Genomic DNA, 27,327 nt, shown 5'->3' with positions numbered 1-27,327 from the left:
TCTGAGGACTTCGTTGACTTTTTCCTACAGTACTTCTGCTTTGCTTATTACCATTTAAAACAGTACACGTATACAACACATTTAGTAAAAACTGGATAGAGAAAATACCAAGTTCCTAATTGGTGCTGTGTGTATGTATGCATACACATGCATATGCACACATTGACGCTCCTAAGAGGCCTAAGCTGTAAGTATCAGTTCCTCTGAAGAGGCAGTATCTTTATTAGCATTATAATTTTTGTGGTTTTTTTTTGGGGGGGGGGGGGGGGGGGGAGGAGGTGAGGGTGGTTAAAGGGGTTAATGGGAGGAATAAGTTGACTTAAATGTGTAAGGCATTAAAGCCTGAACAACAGATGTCAAACCAAAGTTGACCTCTAGATGAACCTCACAACCAAGCACTATATTACGGTACTATCTGATCATTATTGAAATATGTAGCTTAGATAAAATGTCTTATTAGCAAGAGACGTATCTTAAATAAAACATTATGAGAATGTATTAACCTTTCCTCATTTAGAAGCAAGGTATCAAGGCATAGTACACAAACTCCCTTGGATCCTCCTTGAGAACTGGCCAGGCTTGAGGTGGAATCCAAAAAGGAGAATGGAACCAGATGTTTCTACCCTTGAAGCAATGTAAACTTGTTTATTCAATATTACAAAAGCTGGACCCTCTCGCAGCAAAGTTGGAGACCTCACCTACGGATGGAGACATCACATAGGTCATCCCAGTTGCTGGGAAAGGCTCTCCAAATCCTTGCTGTAACCGGGGTCTGCTGTAACCCAGAGACTGCGGATCTGGATAATGGTGAAGTATTAAGGGCAATTAGTGATGTTTCTTTCTTAATCACTGTAGTTAACCTTATGTCGTAATGATTAGGTTAATTACCTCGATGCGTTTTATTGTTGCTGTCTCATTTCACCTTGCTTTGTTTTGTTCTTGCTGTCTAATTTCACTTCTTATGTTATTGCTTTAAATGTAAGTAAAGATAAACTCACTTCTTTAACTTGGTGTCTGTGTCCTTTGTGCTTGGAAAGGACACTGGAAAAACAATTGGTCAGATAATGAGGAACGGCATGTGTTATACACATCTCAAGGTATCTTTTACTTGGACATCATTACTAAAATCTGCTGGTTTTGTGGGGGGTTTTGTTTTTGTTTTCTGTTTTTTTTAATCTTTTCTTTTTTAAGAGTAAAATCACATTAAATAAATAAGGCTGCATTTAACTTGCACGTTCACTCCAACCTACATGTTGTTACACTTCCGTCAGTTACTCTCCAATGTAAAGCAGTCTCTTGTTGCACATTAAAACTTATTATATTTTCAGCCACAGAACTTTCTTCCACTTTCTGAATTTCTCTCATCAGTATATTCTCTCAGTTTCTCCCTGCTCCAGTATCTGCTTCACTGGCTTCAGAAGATGCAGACTAGATCTCTGAAACTAGCTTCCTAAATACAAATTTCACTACTAAACACATAGAGAATGGAAAACAAATTAACTCCCTGGAACCCCTTATTGGTAATGGTAATTTAATGGTAAATCATTCCAAGAAAATCATCTGCTCTCTCAGACAGACCTGATCCTCTGCAATCAATTCTTATCTAGCAAAGCTTCTGTCCCCAGCAGCCCTCAACATTGTCTTGAACGTATCTCTTGTGATTTTGCTGCATTTATCTCCTGTCCTACACCCAAGCTTTCAAGCTTTGCTGTGCCCTCTCCCTCTGCTCGCCAGCCCTATGTTGAGCAAAGTTCTCATATATTTGAAGTCTCACTCTCTCTTCAATGAGACAAGGGCAAACTGGGGACAGGTATAACCATACCTTTGCTTTCCCACTCTGCGACAAGAGGTATGAAGATAGCTAACACAGCTTAGGACTGAGGGCTTCAGAAATGCACTCAGCTTTTCAAGGTGTGAGCAGGAGCTGCTCTACTGGGAGCAGCTACCTTCACCCCCCAGAAACAGTCAGCTCTTTTCCAGTCTCCTTCCTATGAAGGACAGCAGGAGGGAACTGCTAGAGCGCAGGACACTTCCCTGTGGGCAAAAGAATAAAAACAACTCCATACAATAGGAAGAAAAATAAAGGGAAAAACAGAAATCTTTTGGTCAAGTCAGGATAACAGGCCAAATGTTGCTCCAATGATGTAATTTGATTTCTGCCTGCTTACAGCAAGAATGCTAAAATGGGATGAGGCGGTTACAAGTGTGGTACAAAAGTTTATGCCAAGGAAATAGAAATACTAGATTCCCCATATGTACTGCCCCCGAACCAAAAAACCTGGAGGAATGGTAAAAGACAAAGAGAACACAGTTTGAGTTGCAGTTAGGCTTTTAGGACCAGTTCTACTGTCTCTTTAAAGTGGCACCACACAGTTACATGGGCCAAAAGCTGCTGAAAAGAGTAGTTTTATATTGCATGTGAAAGAGCCCCTGCAGCAGTAAAACAGTGTCACTGGCAGAGTATGAAAGCTCCCTCACATATGGGCTGCTGTCTTCCTTACTACCAGAACAGTTTACTGCAACTAGATGCAATTACCCTTCTTGGCTTTGTAGAATGTGGCATGTTTTCAGGTTATGAGTGTGAGCTCTTTAACATCTCTGCAAAACAAGAGAAGCATACACTGAATGCTCAGTGTTTGCAGATTTCTTTGAAGGAAACGAAATTATGCTGATTTGTCAAGTGCAAGAGGGGCTCTTTTGAGACTAAAACTCTAAAATAAGTCTTATATTTGACTACTAAATTTTATAATTCCCAGCATCATTCTTTTTATCCTGTTTTGAAGTAGATAATAAACTAAGTCACTGCTCAAACTCCTGCTTAACTTTCAGAGGAATTACATATCACCAGAAGAAAAATGAAAAAGGCAGGAAAGTGTGTATTTTCAAGTATCAGTGCAATAACTAATTCTGTCTGGATCTTGTATTCTTCAGTCAGTCCCCGTCGTCTTCTTCAACTGTGTGGTTTTTGGTTGGTTTGTTTTTTGGCAAGCAGACCAACTTTAAGGGCACTTAGGACTTCCAGTATACCAAAATTTGGGGAAAAAAACAGGGAAGGAAGTTTTGTAGTATTTTGTCATCAGTCCACTGAAATGAAACATTAGTTATGTGTGTATATATATATATATGTATATCTGAAAATCCACCTTGCTGAGCAGTCCATTCAAAGTGTGGCTAAAATAATAGATGCAAATGCAAATGTCATACTCTGAAGATTCAAAAAGCATCAGTTTGTGCTAGTTGGTAAATATTGTTCATAATTATGTATGTCAGAACAACAAGTTCTGACCTGTGACTATACTACAGAGAAGGGAAAAAGGGATGATGAAATAATATAATACATCCACTGACGATTCAGATTTTCAACAATTTGAAGCTAATTTGAAAAACTGACAACTCAGCTGTCATCGTTTCTCAAAACTGCAGAAAAGTTTTGCATGATGAAGGTTTGAGCATGTTGCTAACTTGTTCCATTTGCTAGAAACATGCAAGTAGATAATTACAGAATTAACCATCCAGCAACTCATTTCTTTCACGTACTGTATGAAAAAGAGTTTGCCAGCAACCATAAAGTTTAAAAACTAATGTATATGAATTTTTCTGCTCTCCAGAAAAATCACAGAATCATAGAATGGCTTGGGTTGGAAGAAACCTTAAAGATCATCCAGTTCCAACCCCCCTGCCATGGGCACGTGTGCCAAGCAGTACATCAGACTGCCCAGGGTTCCATCCAACCTCACTTTGAACACCTCCAGGGATGGGGCATCCACAACCACTCTGGGCAGCCTGTTCCAATGCCTCACCACCCTCTGTGTGAAAAATTTCCTCCTCATATCTAATCTAAATTTCACCTCTTTCAGTTTAAAGCCATCCCCCCTTGTCTTATCACAATCAGATCATGCAGACAATGTCCCTCATGTTAACAATCTCCTTTCAAGTACTGGAAGGCTGCAGTGAGGTCTCCCCAGAGCCTTCTCTTCTCCAGGCTGAACACTCTCAGCTCCCTAACCTTTCCTCATAGGAGAGGTGCTCTAGCCCTTTGATCATCTTTGTGGCCCTCCTCTGGAACCCCTACAACAGCTCCACATCTTTCTTGTATTGGACTCAGTACTCCAGGTGGGGCTCCATGAGATGTAGCCCAGGATACTGCCAGCCTTCCATGCTGCGAGCACACACTGTTGGCTCACAACAAGCTTTTCATCCACCAGAACCCCTAAATCCTACTCCATAGGTCTGCTCTCAATTTCTTCTGCTACATACCTGGGACTGCCCCAATCCAAGTGCAGCACCTTGCATTTGCCCTTGTTGAATCTCATCAGGTTCACAAAAATGTGCTAGCTGAGCAAACTTAACTACCAAACCAGGAGAAGCGTAAAAGATCTGAGCTGAAAATCGGCTTCTCTAAAGTGACAAGACCAGGACTCTGCTGAAGAACTGAGTAAAGCCTATATTAACATTGTGATGATCTAACATTGAAGGACGCAGACCTCCTGAATGCTTGATTGATACAAAACATTCTCTACTGGCATTCACGAAGCATGAAGTCTGAAAACAAACAGATGACACATCCTCAGTCTTTCAAATGGGCTAAACAACAAACCTCAGCCTGGATTTGACTGCACAGTGGCAGCAAATCTCTCCTTTTGAACATCAGATCTCTCTCTTTGACTTAAAACTTGTATGAGCAGTACAATCTTGAAGCATAAGCCATTTACACTGGGCAGAACTCTCCTTGACCGTCAAACCTTTGAGCTGCCATCCATTTATCTGCAAACAACTTCAGGACACTCTTTGTATCTTAAATTCCAAACACGCTGGTCCTATCCAGGACAAAGAATGATGACTCAAGTTCGGATGCTCATGCAAATAAGCAGTAGTCCAGGAAAGCTCTCCTTAGCTATTTTTACTGCATATAATCAAAATAAAGTTGCATGAACAGAAGTGTGTGTGCTTATACATATGTGGACTCATATATGGACTTACACTCTTTAGTTAAACACTGGTAGGCTAATTATTTTCTCAATTACACAAGCCCAAACGATCACTGAAACAGAGGAAGAATGGAGTAAGTTGAGACAAAAAAATACAGTATGTCAACAGGCACTGGCTTTTTGAGATCAAGCCTATACTATTTCAAAAAAAAGACAAGAAAGGTGAAATTAATTGAATTCTAAGTAATATTTTAAATTTACCAACTGAAAAAAAGCCTAAATATTCTCTTCAGAACAAAATAACTACTACATGATACTGTCTTTCACTTTGCCATTAGACTTCAAACTGAAATATTCCGTAACTGCTATGACAGTTAAAACTCTCCTGGTGGTATTTAGATCTGAATTATTCCAAGCATTGCTTCACCTGCTTTAATAAAGCAAATTCCCTTCTCAGCGGCATCATACATATAATATTTGACCTCAGTTTCAGTATTTTATGACTCCAGGCTCTTCCAGCTCATCAGTATGGAAGCAATGTATTGTGGTTCTGATAATCCCACTCTCAGACAAAATCCTTTGCATTGTCCCTTGGCAAAGAAAAGCTTCCTCAACAAAAGCCTAAATCTCATACGTAGTTTTCTTTTAAATTACATCCTCCCCAGCACGCATCCCAGTCTTTTTTTGGCTATTACTACAAAACCAAACAAAACAATACTGAGGACTCCTGGTGTGCTAAGATCACCTATTTAGATACCGCCTCCTCATTCCCCATTCATTTTACATAACAAAGACGCTGAGCTGTTCAGGAATTTGGAACATCTTATTTCTAGTTTCTTTATACAGTAATGGCATCAATAGGACAACACGTTTAAAGTACCGAAGGGCTGCAGTAATATAAATGACAATAAATGAATATGGTGGGTATGTATTAACCAACATCATTAAACACGTGTGCATCATAATGCCAGACCTGACTTTGTCTTTCTTCTCCCTTAGATCCTGCTGAGCTTATGCATTAATGCATACTTACATATAGCAGATGATTTGCCTTCTACAGCCCTCTATCATTCCCTTCACTGATGCAGCCCACCCTCAGCTTTCCAGTCCTATCATTAGGATTGCCAGCCTTGAGCTGGCTAACTTTTAAGTTCTGACAGAAAATTGTACACTATGGCAAACCACAGCAGATTTACTCATGGCAGCTAGAGGTGAAATCTATTGTTGCCTGGAGTGACTAACATGACAGAAATCAGATCTGATGATAGTGCAATTATGAAGTTTTGATTGAGATAATGTTTTTCCAGCACTCAAACTGACACAGCACAGTGACTGCAAAACTGCTGGGTTCAGATTAAGAGGTCAATAAAATCTAGCGTTTGCAGTGAGTGCTCACGTGGGCCCTGTTCCAGTGAAAAAGAGAGGTTCTTGAAAATCTTCAGCTGAAGGGCTACGTTAGGAGATTGCTTTTGTAATCTCTTTCAAAATATAAGACGAGGAGAGTTAACACTGGCTGATAAACTGCACTGGAAACACTTAGTCAGCAGTTCAGAAGGCTGTGATTCAGAGAAACCCTATCCTTTAAGTAAATGCATCTGGCATTTCCACTTGGTTCTTTCTTCGGTAAGGTTCCAAAATACATTTACAAGACAACAGTGAACTGAGAAATTTCTGCAACAGCCTGGAGGTCATGTATATATGCCTGAAGGGTGCTGCTGGTGAGAAAAGAAGCAATATGGTGTATCAGTGTCTCAGCTGAAGGTCTCCTGGCAGCTTTGGTTTACTGGACTGGAAGTGAAGTGCAGTCTTTAGTGCTGTAGTTGTCATGAAAATGTCCAGCTATACTTGCCTGTAGCTGAAAGAAGACAGCTGCCACATTTCTTGCTCATTTCCCTTGGGATCCACTGGGGGAGAGAGAAGGTCCGCTTTGCAGACATATGGCTCTGGTGGGAAATTTAGCTCTGCACCAGAAAAGGCACAACATTCTTCCTGCTGCTCTGCATAAAATGAAAAGCCTGTAAGAATTTAAACAGATACTCTGTTCATTTGGTTCTCTGGAAGGTGGAATTAGTGGACCACCTGGGGAGGGGAAAAAAAAATCTTGCTTGAAGTAAAAAAAAAAAGAAAAAAATTCTCCAAAACAAGCAGTGCTAAAGTTGAGGGAGGAATCCATCCACAAGACAGACAGAGGCTATGGAAGAGGTGTTGCATGAATGTATTTTGCATTTGTCAATGTTCACTGGGAGGGATGTGTAACCTTGCAACACTGAATCAAAGGAAGATGAGTAATAGGACAACAACTATACTGTCTCAGTCAAAAATGTGGCAGAACATAGTTTTGCATTATTTATGCTTTCATATATTCAGTATTTCCATGGCTGCTGCTGTCTTCAGGGGAGTTTGTCTGCACTGCAGCTAGAATTTGGTTGGAACGTTTAAATTTCTCATCCACAAACAACAGATGAGCAGATTACTTTACTTCCAATTAGCCTGTGAAATTTTCAGCAATGTTGCAATAAATAAATAAACAACGAGAATTTCATGTCATATAAAAATAATGAAATTGATTAAGTGTTCCCAGACAGTAACAGGAAGTGGCAGTGGGGGGATGAAGTGAAGTCTTCTTTAGTAATGCAAGTTGAGAACTAGGAAAGGCTTCTGGGGCAAAGAAAATAATCTAACTTCTAAGAAGGAACCTATAAATGGCATGGGTGCTGACTCAGACAAGTCCAATAACTGAATGCACTGTGGTAGCTGGGTTCCTGGGAAACCTATAGTGGCCATAGAAGCTAAACCTCGCTTTTGGCAATCATGATGCTGCATACTTAGCATGCAACAAAAAAAAAAAAACCTTTTACTGAGTAAGGAGGCAAAATCCCATTGCACTTAACAGCAGGCACAATAGCCTACAAAGCTGATGGGAAACATTAGTTCCATAATATAGAATGATGCCTAATTGTGATGTTCTTGCCCAATATGTATGGTAAATACGAAACTTTCATAAGAATACATGTAAAAGTATACTGAAATTCCTGTGTTAAATCTGAAGTTATTGCAGATGAAACAAAACCCACCTATACACTTTCAAAACAAAGTACAGGTTATCCTAAAACAATCAGCTCCAGTCATATTTATGTAAATGAAGATATCATGGGACAACTGCTTTTCATTCTCGTTAGCAATGGTCTGCCTTCAAACTTCACAAATCCTAATGAGATACGAGTGGGAAACAGTACTCTGTCCTCTCACACTTCACAAACTTCCCTACTCTGCAGCAAAAGGTGCAGAACTGGAAACCTGTGCTGGGTTGAGTGTGGCTGCTCACCAGGTGCCTGCCCAGTTGTGCTCTCACACCTCCCCACAGCAGGATGGAGTTGTGCAGGGGAACAAGGACTGGGGGCTGCATTCAGCAAGCATGTAACATTTCGTCTCTGTGGCTACGTCCTCCTCACTCCCTTCCTCTGTTGTAACATAGGCTCTGTGGGCTGCAGCAGCTCTCCATGGGCTGCCGCCTCCTCTTCAGGCCACATCCCCAGCTGCACTGTAGACTCCTCCATGCCTGCACATGCAGACCTGCTCCACGTGGTGCCCCACAGGCTGCAGCAAGACAGCCAGCTCCACCATGGGCCTCTCTGAGGCTGCAGGGAACTTCTGCTCCACACCTGAAGCACCTCCAGCCCTCCTTCTGCATTGACCTTGGTGTCTACAGAGCTGTTTCTCTCACATTTGTCACTCTCTCTCACCTGCTGTTGTGTCGCAGTTTTTCCCCTTTCTTAAATATGCTCTCTGGAGGTGCAACCGGTATCACTGATGGCTCAGCTCCAGCCACTGGTGGGTCCCTTTTGGAGCAGCTGGAGCTGGCTCCAATTGGGCATGGGGCACCTGCTGGCCCCTTCAGTCTTCCCACAACCATACCATTGCCATGTGTCATGGTTTTATGATTTTCGGTTATTGGTATTCCACATCATAACATCATGTAGTGAATGTACCTGGTTCTCAGAAGAGAAGGACTACTACAGTCCCCACGGCACTTTGCTCCTCTGTTGCCATTTTCCAGCCGGAGGGAAAAGATAAAGGCTCGCAGTATAAAAACTTGCAGATCACGAGACCTCGTTCCTTTTTCCGCCGTCTCTCATCTTGGCAGCACCTCGCTCTCCAGCCGTCTTATCGTCGGTAGTAGAGTAAGGCCTACCTTGATTTTGGGACATTCTCTCTCTCTGTATTGGATTTATCAGCTTAAATTGTAATTATATTGTATTATAGTGTGTTGTTTTGCATTCCGATATTTTATTTAGTAAATTAGTTTGTTTCTCCTCAGATTGTTGCCGCTGTTCTTTGCTCTCAGGGCCATCTCCCTACCCTTTTCCCCTTTCCCCTTTTCCCGGGACGTGGGCCCTTGGGTCCCCCGTCCCCTTTGTCACGGAATCGGGCCTAACGCCCGTAAACCGTTGACACCATGTAAGCACAATGCACCTTCTCACGGAGGGGGTCAGATGTTCTTTTTCTTATTATTTTCCTAATTCTAAAAGAGAGTTACACCTTCCAGATTCTGTTTACTTAAGTGGTGGTAGAAGAGAGCCTCTGCTGTTCTTGCTTCAGATTGCTACCCCAACCACTGTTGCTTTAGGGATCACTCCATGGTGCCACAAAACTTGATTTTTTAATCACTTATTTTCCTTGACCTCAATTAGAAATTTTTTCCCAATAAGCCATAGATGTGAAATAATCCAGAATTCTGTCTTACTCCTGAGAAAAATTTCCATTTTGGCAAACTGTGTGCTGGAACAATAATAATAGTGGAGCTCAAGAGTTTCTGATCTGCAAAACTTTTAATAGTTTCACTACACAAAGCAAACACCTTTAATTGTCTTATCCATTTTACGTTTCTGCTTGACACACTGTCTAGTCACATTCTATTTTTTAAAAAGGAGTAAAAACAATCTGTTCTGAAACCTAACATCACTTATTATTGAATTCTACCATGTACCTGAAATGTAGACCAAAACCACTACAACTGGCATGAAGAGCTTTTCATATATTCCTATACTTTTAAGGCAGTAAAAACTGAGCTGTGTTCTAATTTTTTAAACTCTTCCCATACGCTTTTCATCAAGATTAATCAAAACACTGCTATCATTTTCCACCAGGCAATACAAATGGTAAAAATTTCAGATTCTTGATCAGTGTGCAAACTGTTCTTTAAATGCAAACACAATGTATTATTATTCCTGTGCTGCTACTATAGAAAACAAGTCTGTTCTATCAGTTCAACCATTTATCAACCATCAGTTCAACGCACCAAGCAGCATACAAGCATGTAATTCAAAGCACATTTCTGTATTTCATTAAAAATTACGTTTCTGCAACTCATCACAGAATGAAATAATGTAAATAATTTTTTGTAAAAAAATTCCACAATGTATTAGTTAATATTACGCAAAATTATATGCACGATTTTAGTACATTATCCATAGAAAGTTCTATAAAACAGTTTTACTATCTAGCAGCTTCTTGTTTATTTATCTATTACAATCTACAAACACATTGACTACACTGTAACTACTCAAATAAGAGCTCTTCACCTAGATAAATGAGGTTCAAATCTAGTAGTTAAAAGCTGCTACTTAAAAATGTTCCAGAATAAACATCTAATCTTACCCACTTTTTTAAATTTAAGAAAATCCTCATAATTCACTTGTGTCTTTCATAGGCTTAATGATCTCTTTGTGTTCCTTTCAATAACAGAACCATTTAAGCTGCAATTCTAGCAACAACATGCCAAGACTCTGAAAGAACAGATACTTCATCTAAAGCAATATTCATCTAAGCTACAGCCAACAACTCTGTATACCGTGTAACAGGACAATTGCAACTCATCATTTTCTTCTGGCAAGATAGGTTTGGCATACTAATTCAGCATGTCTGCTTCTTCACTATGGGCAGCTGGCCCTTCAGGAAGATTCTGCATCCTCATCTCTACATCATATAATAAATGAACAAGCTCACCACATAATGCTTAACATAAAAGAATCCTTCTCAAACCTTGCAACAGTTGCTTGTATCTGCGGTCCTAAGAATGGCCTGCTATTATTTAATCTGGCATGAATAAAAAACTTACAAAGGTCTATTGTAGGTCTAGTAAAAAAAAACTTACTAGAAATTGTGACACAAACTTCATGGAATTGCTATAATATCGCAGGACGAGCCAATTCTGCTTTTTCTATAAATAGAAGTTATGAATAGATAAAAGTAAATGCCCTGGTGTCACATGAGACCAGGTGCCACTCAGTATCTTCTGTATTCTTCATAAAATTTTAATAGGTCATTAATTCATTCAAAGTCTTCTCATCTCTTGGCGAATCATTACACAACTCCCCATACCTTTTCAAACTTGCACCGTCTTTTTACTTCTACCAATATCTCCTTTAAACTGCTCCAAGGCCCTGCCTCCGTAAAGTCAAGTGGGTGAAAATGCTGCATGCATGTAAACGAGCACAAAGTGCTCCAATTATAGTTGAGCTCAGCGTGCTGACCAGGACCTGAGAGGTCTGCTTGGATGTGCATTGCTAACCACTGCATATTCAGTGGACATAAAAACTCCTGCAAGCTGCATAGCCTAGTGAAGATGGTGTGGCTCTCCTCATCTCTTCTATACTCTGCTCTGAAAACAAAGATGGCACTCACATTTTAGTCCATCTCTCTCGCAGGCCTACCTAATGCAAAGAGATGAAAGAGGATGTGTTTATTATCTGCTTTACAGCTCACCTGATTCGTAGTCTACAACTGCTGCCTATTGAAATCTCACTGGAAAACACTGACAGGCAATGAAGTACCCAGTTCAGTTTAACTTGTCAGTATACGAACTATTTCTGCATTTACCCATGCCACCAGCTCTGTACTACACTGTATCAGAATCTTCATTAAAGGTTCGGCCTTTGTCCCATGCAGTCCTTTCTCCATCTCACAGAAAGCAGTTCCTGAGGCAGAAGTGGTACCTGGGCTCTTCCTTCTCTGGAGTTAAGACACCAGTAGAGCCTTGCATGAGCTACCAGATTTGCAAAGCCAGTATTTACTCTTCAGTGGTCTGTGTCACTACATCGGCATTCATAAGTATTTCTATTTATTGTCCTGCTTACATTTTTTTAAGAGGAACCTTATCCAAAAGCACAAACTCAGTGGCATCCGTTATCCACCAATCTAGCAATGCACTTGCTACTTCAGATGTTAAGGAGTTACATTCCTCCTCTTCAAATTGCATATATGGTTTGATTTTATCTCTTACAATCATTGAACAGTTATCCTGGTATACATTTTAAATAGACTATCAATGATCCCCACTGAAATAGGAATTGGCAAGCCTATTCTTTTAATATCCCATTTTTTTCCACAACAAACACAAATTGCTTGCTTCAAGAAGTGCTTTTGAAGAGTGGCTGTATTTAAATAATTACCTTCAAAACGCATAAGCTTTTTTGTTTTGCAAATTAGGGTGCAAGACAGTTCATTATTATGTTCAATGTTTCATACTTCATATGTTTCAGATCCCTTACCAGGAAATAAAAAATATTAAAAAAGGAAGAAAAGTAATTCCAAGATCTGAATTTGTCATTGCTCTGTAATTTTCTTTTGAAAGATGATCATTTGCCAAAGCCATTTTGCTGTTATTTTTTTAGAATGTAATTAGGGGTGTCAAGCTTTCAGAGATGTTTTAACGTACCAGCGACTTTGCCCCTTTTATTTTTTTGTCAAGAATGTTTCCCTAGAAGTTATTTATCCCAAACTCATTACCATGCAACTCTGATTAGAGACTTAGAGGTTCCAAAGTATCTGCAGAATATTTAATTGCAAAAAAAAAAAACAAAAAAAAAAAAAAAACCACACACAAAAGAAAAAAAAAAAAAAACCAGCAAGGTGTCAGTACATTTTACAAGCTTAATTTTCAAATGAACATATCTTCTTTCTGCTGTGAAAAAGAAATATTTTTATTGTGCAAACGGTATGCAAACAGTACTTCATTTTTTTCACCCAAGCAATGGAAACAGCTGACATATTATTTTGCACCTCAATGTAAACAGGACTGTGAAAAGCAAAATGACAAACATGCACTATTAGTTCATTTTCTATCTGGTTAATTCACAGGTATGCAGAATAATACGTGCAATAATCTCGAGCCCGTTGTTGTGTTTTTGTTTTTACCTTGTTTTCATCATAATAAAATAATACGCCTACCTGCAGCCAGTAAAATAACAGATTGGATGCTGCTGTCGTTTACACTACCGTAATCCCAACGGCAGAGCAAAACCCATGGATTAGTATCAATTCTCACTGCACTCCTGTATGGCATTGAAGCACCTAAGATTTCTGTTACCATAATTTTTTTCATACTGAAATGCCAAAAGTGCTGAACAATTGGTGTGCAAGTTAACCTAGAATTTAGGTTAACTTTCTTCTGTTCAGAAAGTCTAGTCAGACATGGTAATGAGGAGGAGTATTGATCTGATACTTGCATTTTGAAGCATTTGCTTCTTATTTCTAAATAGTGCTTGGAAAGAAGGAAATTATGACTGAGTTCTGTATACTTCCCTGTGGCAATATATGCTGCTTGTCCTCCTTTTTTTACTAATGAACTTATAACCACTTTCCATTCTCTTAGGCATCAAAATCCAGCTCAAAATGAGGAAACAAGGAACATAACACAAGAGATGGCAGATTTGAGCTTAGACAACCAGCTCTATAAGAACCACCTGAGTAATTCCTCTGTGTTCAGCCTCCATCTTCCAAATAAATTGCAAACTGTATTTAAAGAGATATGCATTTGCCACTACCAGAAAAATGTAGTGGAAGTATTTTCTAGTAAAGGTCAGTGACCCAAAACCTACCAGATGTTTTTGTTTGTTTGTTTGCTTGCTTTTTAAAAAAAAAAAGGAAAAAGTCTAAAACATCACAAAAATGCATTAATCTGTTTTACTCTTTGGACATAAAATACATTTTTACAGAAAACAAATTTTCCAAACATCTGTTTAATAGAGAAAACTTTTTGTTACCATTTGTTTTCAGCCATAATCCCAATGTATCTGTTTTAACAGAAGGTAGATAATCGAGCTCCATTGTTTATGATCAGTGGCAAGAGTTCAGAAACATATATGCAACTGTCATAGGTAGTATGTACAGTGCTCATCTCAGTCACAGAGCCATGTATACAGGAGTCAATACAAATAAGAATGGCATGATCAGGAGTTTTTCCTATTTACAGTAGATATGAATAGATTTCCCAGATACTGTAATACGTACTGATATATTGTCCTACTCCCTAAGTCTGACCAATTCTGTGTAATACAGAAAAATTTAAACCACATATGCAGAACAGTTAATAAATATATACTAAATATGCATGGCCTAACAATGATTGATGCATTGTATCAATGTTAACAAAAGCTTGTACACCAACAATTGCACTACATAAATCCACTTAAAGCAATGGAATACTACATACAGTATGTTATCTAAATTGTAAGAAATAACGCAGAGAACTGGGTACAAGTAAAATGCTTTATCAGAATACAAACCATCACGTTTCTATATTTGCGACTAATTTAAGGACTAAAAAGCAGAACTGTAGGTCCATTATTAGCAGTGGTCCAATTACACATGTCCAAAAACAACTGAGAAGATGTAGTATGTTACTGTTTAATGAAAAGTCCTATTAAAATTTTGAAGCTGAAAATTAGGTCACTGTGGAATTTGTTTCCATGTATTTCATTACACATTTGTTAAATTTTACCTCAACAGGAAGTAAAGCCTTTATTACCATGGGATGAAGGGCCAAGATGCAAGTAAGTCTACATACTTTAAGAGGCTATCAAATAAAAATTTCTCTATGACTACTACAAGTTTTGGGATTAATTGCAGCAGACAATCTTACATCCAATGAATAAATTCAAAAACACTCACCATGATTCCAGTGAGTAAACAGACTCCTTTCCCACAGTACGTATTAGGTACCATGTCACCATATCCAATGGATAGAAAAGTTATCGAGATCAACCACATGGCTCCAAGGAAGTTACTAGTAACATCCTGCTGATCATGGTACCTGGAAAGAAGAAGAAAACAAATACTTTATCACAAAAATTTCAGTTAATTTTTAGTGCTGTAATAAAGAAATCTGAGCAACTGGCCATAAAACCACTCTTGTATCCTACAGTTGTTTGTTTTTTAAAAACAGCTATACGGAATTCAATAAAATGCATATTAAAAATGTTACGTTGTAAAGAAAATGAAGACACCATAATAGCACAAGTAGAAGTGATTCTCCAGACACTTTGTATGTCAGTGTTCCGTTACTATCATTAAAATTGCATAAATCTCTTGGGTTGTTGTTTTTTTTTCACCAGGGCACAAGTCCTGCTAATCCTCTGCAGTGTCACGAGACATCAGTCGACTGTAGTCTTTGCAATGAGAGACATACATGGAAGTCAGAAAAGGATGTGTGGGCAAACAGAACTCATAGCAAATCTTCACCTTATATTTATGAAAACCTCCCTTTTGTGCTGACAGCCATTAAATATAATTTCCTATGTGCCATTTGTTGTCTTAGTTTTAATATTCAAATTTAATACATTTACATCCTTCAAAGAAAATAAGTTCTGATGAATACGTTCATCTTCAAATGACCCATATATCTTATCAACTGGGAAGCCACAATGGCACATTTCAGGAATAAAACCTGTTGTTGACACTCACCCTGTTGGGGAAAAAGGTCTAACAGCCTAACATGGATGGACAGAACTGCTATCTGCAACAGCTTCAAGACTGCAGTAACCCCTGTAAGCTGCCGTGGAGCCTCAGGTTAGTTATTGATGCCATTGGATCCTCACAAGTATCATTTCAGCCAGTCTCCAAATCAGTCAAAGAGTTCCGTCAGAGGATTCACTCAAATCTGAAAGCAACCTTCTTTTGACCACCAAAATAACTGCCTTGGTCTTCTTCCTGGAACTCACCCTCAGAAATGGAGCAGGAATACAGAGTAACCAGAAAGAAACACTCAGAAAAACTCCCTACATTTACTGTAAGTATCTGCAAAATGACTTCGTTATTTTCTTAGAAGTCTCACCTATACACTGATGATTACACCAACCTACAAACACTTTACCTGCCAGAGACTACACCAATTGATCCCAGCCCATCTGTTTCACTGTTTGCCTGTGTCCTCATCTCTGCCAGTTTCAGTTTTGTCCCTCTCACACAATTCATACAAATTTTTGAAGGTGTTTTGTTCTGTCCCACATCTAGAGAAATGTGGTAATAGTTCACACAGAGCTCCTAATGATAAGAGTGACAGAAATAAATATAGCCAGAAAAACAACAATGGTAGTAACAACAGCAGAGCTGTAAACTTGATTTAACTCATTCCCATAAAGCTCTGCACAACAAAAAGAGATCTGACATTGTTTTTTTCCAGTCTGCACTAAATGCTACATCTATTAGACTTCATTTTGCAAACTTAGCATATAACAGCTGCAAAATATATGCCTGCAGAGGGAGACATATTTATGCCATTCAGGAGGCAAGAAGAGAGCCCGTGCATCATGCAAGTCCCTACAGAATATCACATAAGTGATACAACCCAGAGGCTTTGGATGAGCTTCACAGAAGAGAGCTAAAGCCACAACACATACTCTAAAGCCAGCAAGTCAGTTACATAATAATAAATGCTCACGTAAGTATTTATAAGACATTTCCTTAATGCTCATCTTCAGGTTTTGAACCCAGTCGTTTCTGTAGTTCAGATAGAAAACAGTTTACCTACAAAGACACACATACATTTTTCCTACATCTTGTCTGAATTTTTACATCTTTTAAAATTTCAGCACTATGTGATGCTAACTATAGAAATGTTGATATGACTGAAAACAGAAGAGAAATGCAACTCAGTAAGTTCATGAAACAAACACCTTTCCAATAAAAACCACCAAAATCTCTCTCATCTTTTTATGATTTTAAGGTTTAAGTTCAGCAGTCAAATGATGCACATTGTTTAAAAATCATCATCAGTACTTAGGATTTTGTTGTGACTGAGATGCAAAGAATACTACGCATTGCCTGCATGGGCTCAACTGCTCAAGCATGGCAAAGCACACTGGCTAGAAGCCAATTACAAATACTTGTTCTCTCACTGCTGTACAGGGAAAGTTGAATGAGGAACTCCTCATATTAAAAATCCCCCAGTAAAATTGAGACAACGTAAAGCAGGGTTACTGTCCTGATAATCCTGCTCTTTGCCAGATTTACAGGGAGATGGACAGGTTTTGTCATGTTTTTTTTTGTTTTCTTTTCTAATCTGCTTGTGATTTTTGAGTCTCTGTGGTTAACAGTTCTGGTACATGCATAAACCCTTCTGATTTTGGTAAGATGACATGAATACACTTTCAAGTGCTATGCTATGTCATTATGCAACACTATCACTTGGGACTCAATACCAAGCTGGCAGGAGGAGTCTCCTTCCAGTGGAGTGGGAGCAAGAGCAGAATCTGCAAGTTTGGATTTTAGCTATACTGTGTCCGCCACCAAATTACTACTTCTGTATCAAAAAAAGGAAAGTAATTTCTTAAAAGAGAAGAAATTGTAATGTCATATTTGTACAGCCACGGGAACCACTGAAAAGGAGCACAGGAGGCATCTGAGCTTTGTTTCAAGGAGGCAGACAGAAAAATTTGCCCTTCTGTCTTGCTTTCAAAGTGACCACAACTATAAAGACTGAACTTCTCCATTCAATGGAGGAAAGTAAGCAGGAATTAAACTTTCCCATGTTCATCCATCAGTGCACCTCTAAGCTCTGTCTCTCAAGTCACCATAAGGCTTGAGAAAAGCCAGCCACATCACGGTGATCTTCACTATTCTGACTACCTCCAGTAGAGCTGGTGTAATGGACATTGTACTGAGGATAAAAGCTACCCCCAGCTGACAGCTGGAACAGAGCCGTCTCACTCACTGTTAGCCGCCATCAACCTCTACAGACATTTCCCTCTTTCCAGATGGGTCATGAAAGATAGGTTGGATACAACAGACTGCAGAATTCAAATGCAGTTTTCCTAAACTACCCATTCACGCTGAGTGCTATGAAAAATAAAACCTGGAAACTCAAAAGCTCAAGAAGAAAATAAAAATAAATAAAATCTTCTTTTCAGAAAATAAGTTCCAGACAATGCAAAATCCAGTCATTACAAAACAAATTCTAAAACTTATACTTTTAGGCATTAAGGTTTAGTTTGATAAAAAAAATCTTATGCTTAATATAGCTTTTTTTAAATCACTAAAAAAAATATTTAAATTCCACTATTCTTAGTCAATAAAAACTTGGACCAGAAACACCATGAGTCACTTAAAATTGAAGATACAAGTTAGCACTTAATTATGTTAAAACTGCAGCTATATACAGTTTGGCTTCCTGGATGACATCCAGCCTCACAGAGTAGCAGAATAAGGGGACATTTAGAAAAGCTGTGCACTCCCCGGAGGCACGAAAATCCTTGGCTGATGTTGCACAAGCAGAAGTATAATTTATTGCTTCTGCTTTCCTTCTCCAACAATGAATGTGCTAGCAGGCAGGTGGCACTACAGCTGGAACTTGCTACTCTGCAGAAAAGCCTCCTCCTGTGAAACGCCACCAGTCAGTTCTCACTAACTAGCATGTATCATTCCTGAGACTACTCTAATTTAAACCAAAAATAGCTGAATGGTTAGACTTGTGCAAAAATAGAGTAACTTGATGCCCTTCCAAGCCAAACTGAGTGGGAGTTTTACCATTCATCTCAGGAAGACATAAATATATTCCTCAGCTGCTAGGGTTCTCAAAGCAATATTCCAGATTCTTTATGGAACAACAGCCCTTTTCTGCTGCTTTCACTATCAGTATCATCATTTTCAGTTCTGCTCTCCTTCAGAATTACACTTCTATTTGATGATATTTCGTTTCACTGATAAAACATCTGCTTTCTAGCCTCAGGCAGTTATCACACATGGATATCTTGACATCTGATACTCATTAACCGTAAAAAGTAATAAGTAACAGGAAATCAACTATAATATTTAGCTTAACCGCTGGCACATTAATTGATGCTTAGCAGATTCACTTTAGTTTACCTTGCCTCTATAGCCAACCTCTGATAACTTTCAACTTTTTGGTTTTGCTTTCTTTATCAAGTCAGTGAAACAACTGAAAATAAAGGTGAAAAGATTATCCTTTTTGTTGGGAAAAAAATTGGTCAGCTTTTATAGTAATCATAATGGAATCCCAAGCTTGAAGTATGAAGCCAATCTGGGCAGTTTGCTCTTGTCAAGCCTTAAGAACTTCAGACTATGGCTGGAAACAGATTCAGACCATTAAATCAGAAATTTGTCAAGAATCAGCACAGACACTGATTGATCTAACTACCTATTAGCACACATTTACAGCACTGCGCCATTCTGTTACTAAGTGTGCCAGTTTAGTCTTTCTTAGACAGTCGATGCTGGTAGCTTTTCTTCCATTAATACAGATTTCCTTCTGTTTAAATAAAGGAAAAAAAAAAGAAACCTATAAATGCATTCAGACAAAACAGGATCACCGACTCATCTAACGATGTCACTGGTAGAAATGCTGCCTACCTTCATGGGGTGATGTCACACCTTTTCTTTTTTCTATCACATCAGTTGAAATCTCCAAATGTTTTTTGAACAGCAGCAAAAATATTTCGTTCAAAAAAACCCAAAAAAACCTTACTCTACAGAAGTGGAAAACACTATGGTAAATATTTGCATTTCACAATTGCAGATTCACATAGGTGGCAGTACTGAACCTAATCAAAACAACTGCTGCAATCAAGCAGTCTGGATTCCTTCTACAGAGGTTAAAATGCTAATTATTTTACTGTTAAGAGTATCAGTGGAGAAATATATGTAAAATTGACAAAGCCAACAGGGAAATGTTAAGTAAGCATTATTACATAAGCAGCATGTGCACCATATTGACAAGCTGGAGAGAAACAATAAGCTAAAAGAAATTGACTGACAGAGGAAAGAGAAGTCAACACAATAACAGAAGGGTGAAATGGCTTGTTCTAAGAAAGTTCATCATTATTCTTGAATGTAAATCGCAGTTTAAGCATAAGTGTGGAGACTTACAAGGATTTAAACCCCTAAATACTTTCATGTATCAATGCTTGGACAAGGGGCATCCTGACAGTACAGTAGTAAAGACTAATTGCCATTTTCTTTTCAAAACGCACCACACTTTTATTTGACTGACCCTCCTGAAGGTCTTGCCTTGCTTTCTTGGAACTGTAAAGAGCTGATGCTCAGCTAAATCAGTATACCTGTCTGCAGCACTGGGAGATGGAAAGAGTTTATATTTTTCCAAGAGAAGCCATTTGGTTACAAATATAATTGAATACATCAACGTTACTAAAGTTACTTGAAGTATTAACTACATTTTCTTTCTTACCTTTTAAATAAATGTAGAAGTGTGAAGGAAAGCTGCTGAAGCAATTCTGCAAGTACTGGGAAACTGGTAAGCTTGTAAAGCTGGGACAGACAGCAATCCACTAAGAGAAACTGCAGCACAGATAGGAGCGCTCAGTATATGCACACAAATAGGAGCCACTGGGAATAATGTTAGAACTACTGCTTCAGGTCTTAGACTATATAAAAATAATGAGTTGTATGAAAGTTCTCAGGTAGTTTGTTCATGGAAACTTTTTCTTGCCTTGTTTCAGAAGCACACACACAAATCTCACCCTTTAGGGCTTATCCCCCAACATGATCATATTCTTACTCCTACTGTTTTCTTTTCAGCAATTTCAGGCTTTTTTTGTTCCCTGTAGGGGTGTAACTGAAGAGAAACCTTATCTCCACTGAAGGCAACAGCAAAATTCCCATTGCTTTCACTGGGATCAGGAAATAGAAATTCAATTTATTTTTGTTGAAGTTTCAGCTGATCATCTTCTAAAATGTTTCCAGTTAGTGCTTCCATGCTTATCTATTTCAGAATTTTTACTATGCCTTTGTCTTCATCTCACATTCTGGGTGCCAGGAAAGCTATCAAGAATACCAAGAAACATTCCAATAAAACTGCTAAGCTAATTAAACTACCAGTTTACAGAAAATGTAAAATCTGATGCTTTTCCTCTTCAACATTTAGAAGCGTAATAACAAAATAAAATGCTTATTAGGGGACTTCTACTTAACTATAACATATCCTTACTTCCAGTGTGCTTGTGATTCAGTAGAATAATGAACAAGCTAACAAGCTTGGAAAGCTATCTTCTAAGTCTTAAACCCTAAGCCTTGAAACTTAAACCTCTAAGTCCTTAGGTGCTGGAGGCCTGAATAAGCTCTGCTGGCTCTACATTCTGACTGTCTGCAGCAGCTTTTAAGAAAAACAAAGCAAAACAGAAAACAAAACAAAACACAGAGAAACTGCCTGGAGTTATCCAGTTGCACCCATCATGAGAAGCAGCACTGTTTCTCCCTATTAATTCTGCTACGCCCACACTTCCCACAGCAACTTATTAACAGCTTCCACATGCTTTTCACCTCTTGGTACATTTCATCTTCGGTGTTGCTACTTCTGAATCTCTGAAGAAAAATATTAATAAGTGACAAAAATGATTTTCTGAAGGGTTTTTTGGTGTAACTGAAATGCTTTACTGGAGCTTTAGCATTCTTCACCTTAGAAAGCACACTCCCAGTGCCTCCTTAGATACATCACTGGCCACAAAAAAAAGTTATCATCTCCACCCAAGCAGAGCCTGTTTTTATGTTCTTTTTCCTACTCTTTTGTCTGTTCCTTTCTGCTTACTACTTTAATGCAGCAAAAATCTCCACTTGTTTTCAGACAAGGAGAATAGTGTGGTTACTATGAGAAACGAACATTACTTATAGTTACAGTACAGGCTCAGTTTGGCATATAGCCATGAACCATTAAAATACAAACTTTAAGATTTGGAATAGCATATGTGACACCATATTCGTCCCAGTCTTGTTGATTCCAGTAAGATTTGCCCGTGTCAATTTTTTATCAGTTTTAAATGAAAAGGATCTACAGAAATTCTGTACAATCACAGAAAATTGTGAAAGTGATGGAAAAAAAAACATCAACAAGTAAAAATTATACGTATCTAGCTGCAGTGTGTTTTAGCATCAATCTATCAGAATTAGTCGGGGAAAATACTAGCACTGAGGGCATTCTTTTTCTTTGAACAAAGCTACTGAAAAGATCTTTTAAACAAAAACGGTGTAAGATTTGGAAAACAGAATTCCTAGGCTGCCTGAATGGAAAGGGAAAAACAAGTTAAATACAGATAAAAGGAGGTAGCTTTATTAACGTGTGGTATTTCTTGACATTAGATACAATGGAAGAATTATATTTTAGGAGGATTTAAAACTGAATCCAGTAATATGAATAACAAGAACAACCAAGGTTACAGTAGCAAGACAAAGATGTATAAAAGACATTAATCCTCAAATTTCATAGCACGAGGCAAACAGTAAATGTCAGGCATTAGGACTGAGTTATACCTATAAACATGTATGATGGATCTGCTAATCTCTTTATGATTCACACCTGATTTAAAGCAGAAGCGATGTTAAAAATGAACGACACACACAGGTATCTGCATGGGCAGAAGGAGCGAGCTACAGTTATACCTCATGGCAGGGCAGCAACATCGCAGATGTCATCTTCACCATCCAGCCCTGGAGACAGCCTGAAAAGCATGGGTCCATCACAGCAGAGGGCAGGAAGATGGAACAAGCAAGGAGGAGCTAACTGGTGGAGGGCCACCGCCTGACACACCACCGCAAACAAGGCTGGGGCTCAGGCACTCCAGGTTTCTGACCAACCCATGCTGTTAGCAGCACGAAGTCCAGACCCATGGCACCGTACCACAAAGGTGGTGGGCAGGAGCCAGGAGGCCCTCACCCTGCACGGGGACTCCGGCACAACCTGTACACAAATGGTCTGAGGGACCATGTCAAAGAGAGCTTGACTGAAGTGGAGAAACAGCTGCTATTGTGTCTGGGACAAAAGATAAAAATGAACAGTGCAGCCCGACCCTAACGAGTGTGCATCTGAAAGAACGGTAGCCTGAGGTCTTGCCGAGTGGAGTGTCCAAATAAGCAAGAACAGAGAAGCCAGCTTTGCAGCTTCAAAGGGTCCTCTGATCCTGAATCATTAAGATCTGAAGTCAGTCTGTCAGGACCAGTTATGTTTTTCATCCAGTTCATTTACTTCAGAATTCTTTTTCTTTACAAGTCTCATTTGGGGATTTTACATGATGTGTCTCAAAGTGGAATAAACAGTAAAAACACAGCCCCTCAAACCTAGTTAAAAAAAAAAAAAAAAAGAAACACCTCAAAATATTGCATGCTGCTGTTCAAACTACCGAAATAACACTCTCCCAACCAAACTCAGTCACGATCCACTGGTCGTGTGGAAGGATAAAGTAAAATGTAAGTGTTAAAGCTGCTTTTTTCTTCGCAAGAATGTAAATCAAAGGCAGAGGAAAAGGCATTGGGTTCACTGCATCTAAACGGCACAATTTAAATAAAATATGCACAAAAGAAATAGAAAAGAAAGTAAGTCCAGTATGAATACACATTTCTCAGAAACAAGAGCTGGGACTAACATTAGCAGCTATTATTACAGTTACAACTGATTATTCCTCTTAAAGAAAATTTACATTAACTATTCTTAGTGCAAAATTTTGCCCAGTGTTAATTATTTGGGTCGTATGTTTTATTTGGACAGTATTATTTTGAATAGATCTAACTTACTTATGCTGTGGAGCAAGCTCAGGGATTCTGTTTTTGCTTGTTCCACTGAAAGCTACCTATGCTGTTCTGTTTCCGACAGAAACCAGTTTTGTTATGTTCCACAGAGTTTCCTTAGATCTTAAAAGCTCAGCTCTTTAGCCTCTCCCACTCCTACATATATGTCCAGACTATGCAGATAAATTCAACATGCTTCCTACCACTCAAGTACTAAGAGGTAAACTTGGACTCTGATCATTATTGTTAGTTGCTGGATTGAGAATAGCAATAGGTACTGAGTCTTATAGAAAGGTCTGGAACAATCTTAATTCATTATCTTTGTTATATGTGTTGTGACTCACTCTGTAACTTCATGACCACGTACTATTTTTTAGCCTTCATGAAAATCACACTGCTACCTTAATAAATGCTAAGTATAGCTCTGCAACAGAGATGAACAGCAGTAATACAAATACAATACCATTATAAAATTTTCAACATCATTTTTGGAAATGAAAGACAGACTTGAATGTCTCATAGATCTTTTAATTTCCCATGACAAATATTTCCTACGTCAAGTTAACGAAATTTGTTGCAGCTTATAATTATTTTGGTGGTCTTCACATTCTGAGCTTTCAGCTCCACACTTCAGAGTTTGACTTGCCAAAGTCCCAGATGCTCAAAACTGAGTAAAACCCAACAAATTTCTCTCTAACAACACGTATGCTTAAAAATAAATTTCTTAAATTAAACATCCAGAAGTTCCACAACAAGATAATTCTTCCCCCTTTGCCAAAAATAGAGGTATGTCCTAAAAAACACCAAAAATGCTCGGGTATCCATAAGTGAAGCAACATGCCTCAACAAATTCTTAGGGAAGAACCAATTAATCAGGCTTCTCACAGGTGCAGGAAAAGAGTCGTTGGTACCTAGCAGCTCAATGACTGGAGCCTTCACCATGGGTGGCAAATCTGGTTCATATCGACATCTTCATCTCACTGTTCTACCATGAGGATACAGGTTTTCAAGGTACCTCATGATATGTTTTTGAAGCTATTTCAACTTTGAATTGAATTGAAGATGGAAAGAGGATGACTCTTCAATCTACTGGAGAGATACTGCCTAAAATGTTTAGAAGAGGAGGTGGGGGTAGGAACACATCAGTGCCAAACCTAGACAAACCACTTCTTAGTAAATAACAGCTCTGCTTTCAAAGCCAAGCTCAAAAAGTAATCCAGAAAGGTCTTGAGACCACAAACACACCGACTAATAAAGCATAAACAACAAAACCTCCTGTAGATGTTTTTACTATCGTTCACTATATCATTTTCTACCAAATGAGGTTCAGAAACAGAAGCTACTATAAATATACATCCAGTTAAAAGAATGCTGTAATGCATGACTGTAACTGGGCCAAACTAAAGCAACATAAATGACCTTGGGGCAATACTTTTACTTTTTAATGCTGTATTTTGCAATCTTTTAAAATAAGACATACATTCATGTGTATTTCCTTTCTTCAGCCATCCATTTTACAAAGTACAATGTCTGAAATTTGTGGATACAGTAAGAATGAATATTATTTCTAAGATTTGTTGCAAATTTTCAAAGTTTCTAACAGAAAATAAATAAAAAAAATAAAGCTGCATGATTATTGAAATATCAATCTTTGAAAAAAATCAAAGAAAGTTTCTTAATGAGCTCTACAGTTAATCATTCTGTATACTCAGTAGCAACTAATTCCCTGCTAAAATTTTCCTTTATTTTGCATCTTATATATTCTCTAGAGATACATTGATACTATTTTATTCATAAGCCCCCACTGGAATGTTTTCATTTTGTTCTGTTTTCTTCTGTTTGTTTCTTTGCTGTTTTTTTTTTTTTTTTAAGTTCAGACTGCCAAACATAATCAACTGATGTCTAAAGAATCTGAAGTAATTTGGTGAAGATAAACTTCAGAAATAGAGGTTTATAGAGTTAATCATTATGCACTTAAAAATAACCCACTTAAACATCTTTTCTTTGTGCCATACTATGCCAGAACGATGTAAAGGTTAGCCTTTCTTTTCTCCTTGATGTGCATGTGGGTAAATGGGAGAAAACTGAAGGACTGCAAATTACACAGCAAAGATGATGCTGAATTCTCAAAGGAGACTTTGTGACAAACCAGGCACTGTGAAGGTGTTTTTCTCCCGTGGAACTAACAGCATTTATCAGTATGCAAACTACTGTTTTTCAGTATCTTGCTTATTTACAGCAGAAGCTGATGTATTTCCTCCAACAGAAAGGAAGTACAAGCTCAAATCCATAAAGCCCATTCTACATGCCTGAACTTCATGAGAATGTCAACAATTTTACCAGCATAAGTACATATTCTAATGAAAAGCACATTGTAAGCAGATGACCACAAAAAGGTCAGAGAAAATTTCATTTTCATGAGAATTTAAAAGTAAAATAACCTACAGATTCATTAAAATGTTCTAGGCACACAGAATAATAAGACTGCCCTATGCAGTACCTTGGAAGTAAATATTTTTCAAAAAGCAGGATTTATTTTTAGCTGGATCTGCATGGAAAAAAAATTATCTGCCTCTTTGGACAAAGCTCACAATCTGTACCATAGGCAAGGCTGGAAATGTGTTTAATTTAAGTCAGTGCAAAATACACTTGTTCCTTGAATGTATTTTAATATCCTTCCTGAAAATGAAAGGTTGCATTAAGATCACCTTCCAGAAGTCACACTGCTTGAAACTACAAAGATTTTACTGCATATTTATAAAGACAATTCCAAACATAAAGTCTGTATCCTTTTCAGTCATCTGAAATTTGCACCAGATTTTACTACCAGTTGGTTACTGATGCACTGATGGCAAAAATTAATACATTAATGCTATGAAATATAAAGAAGTATAAAATATAACTATATAATACTACATCGCATATAAGCCAAGGATAGCACTAGTAACATATTGTTATGTGTGAAACTTCAGCATGAGGCTGTCAATACTAAGAAAAAAAAGTGCTCCCCTTTTTCAATTCTGTCCTTTTCATCACTGACCAGAAGGCTAGGAAAATACTGAAATCTCAATGTCTGTGATAAATCTAGAGACATTCACCCACTAGAGGTCACAAGAAGTCACTTATGCAGGAGACAAAATTTTTGTTTCCCTTTGGTAAAACACCACCATATTGCTGTGTGCCTTACACTGGAGTGAAAGCATACATAGATCTCCTACGGGACAGAAGTTCTGTCACAAGTCTCACAATGCAACTACACATTGAAAGAACAGTTTCGGTCAGGCTAGCAGAAACATAATGCAGCCGTAGTGTTTAGCTACACTGATGGCAATAAAGGAGTTCTATCTTCATTACAGACCTCTGCGGTGTCAGATTTGAAGGGAGAATTACTGTCCAAACAGAAAAAAAAATGCTTAAGAGGCTTCTGCTGCTTGGTGTTTTAAATGCCAGATGCAGTTATGTTTTCCTCTGCTCTGTTTTAGACAGTGGCTTGTCAATATCAAATTCTGAGTGCAATTGTATGAAGTCTGACTTTTCTGCTTTCTTCTTTATCTTCTCACTAAAAATGAGGATAAAAATCAGACTTTTTGGT

The 27,327-nt window shown here is 38.3% G+C and overlaps 2 protein-coding genes across 15 annotated transcripts in view; both read right to left on the bottom strand.

Annotated features, from left to right (window-relative positions):
- The window catches only part of LOC110389661 (adenylate cyclase type 10-like), a 451,262-nt gene that overhangs the window by 165,226 nt on the left and 258,709 nt on the right, over nucleotides 1-27,327 (bottom strand). The gene's annotated exons all lie outside the window — the stretch shown is intronic.
- The window catches only part of KCNN2 (potassium calcium-activated channel subfamily N member 2), a 96,374-nt gene that overhangs the window by 10,613 nt on the left and 58,434 nt on the right, over nucleotides 1-27,327 (bottom strand). For 7 of the 14 annotated variants that reach the window (XM_021380472.1, XM_021380474.1, XM_021380481.1 and 4 more), the window contains one exon: nucleotides 14,880-15,021. In XM_021380472.1, the coding sequence (XP_021236147.1) occupies nucleotides 14,880-15,021 (142 nt within the window). Of the gene's footprint in view, nucleotides 1-1,855; nucleotides 2,035-6,777; nucleotides 6,944-14,879; nucleotides 15,022-15,671; nucleotides 17,184-27,327 lie in introns of those variants that run through there. The other 7 variants (XR_002433329.1, XM_021380476.1, XM_021380475.1 and 4 more) reach the window with 6 other exon arrangements.

The sequence above is a fragment of the Numida meleagris genome, chromosome Z, assembly GCF_002078875.1.
Source record: "Numida meleagris isolate 19003 breed g44 Domestic line chromosome Z, NumMel1.0, whole genome shotgun sequence".
NCBI lineage: Eukaryota > Metazoa > Chordata > Aves > Galliformes > Numididae > Numida > Numida meleagris.
The sequence above is the reverse complement of the archived record's forward strand: the minus strand, read 5'-3'. Positions and strand labels throughout refer to the sequence as shown.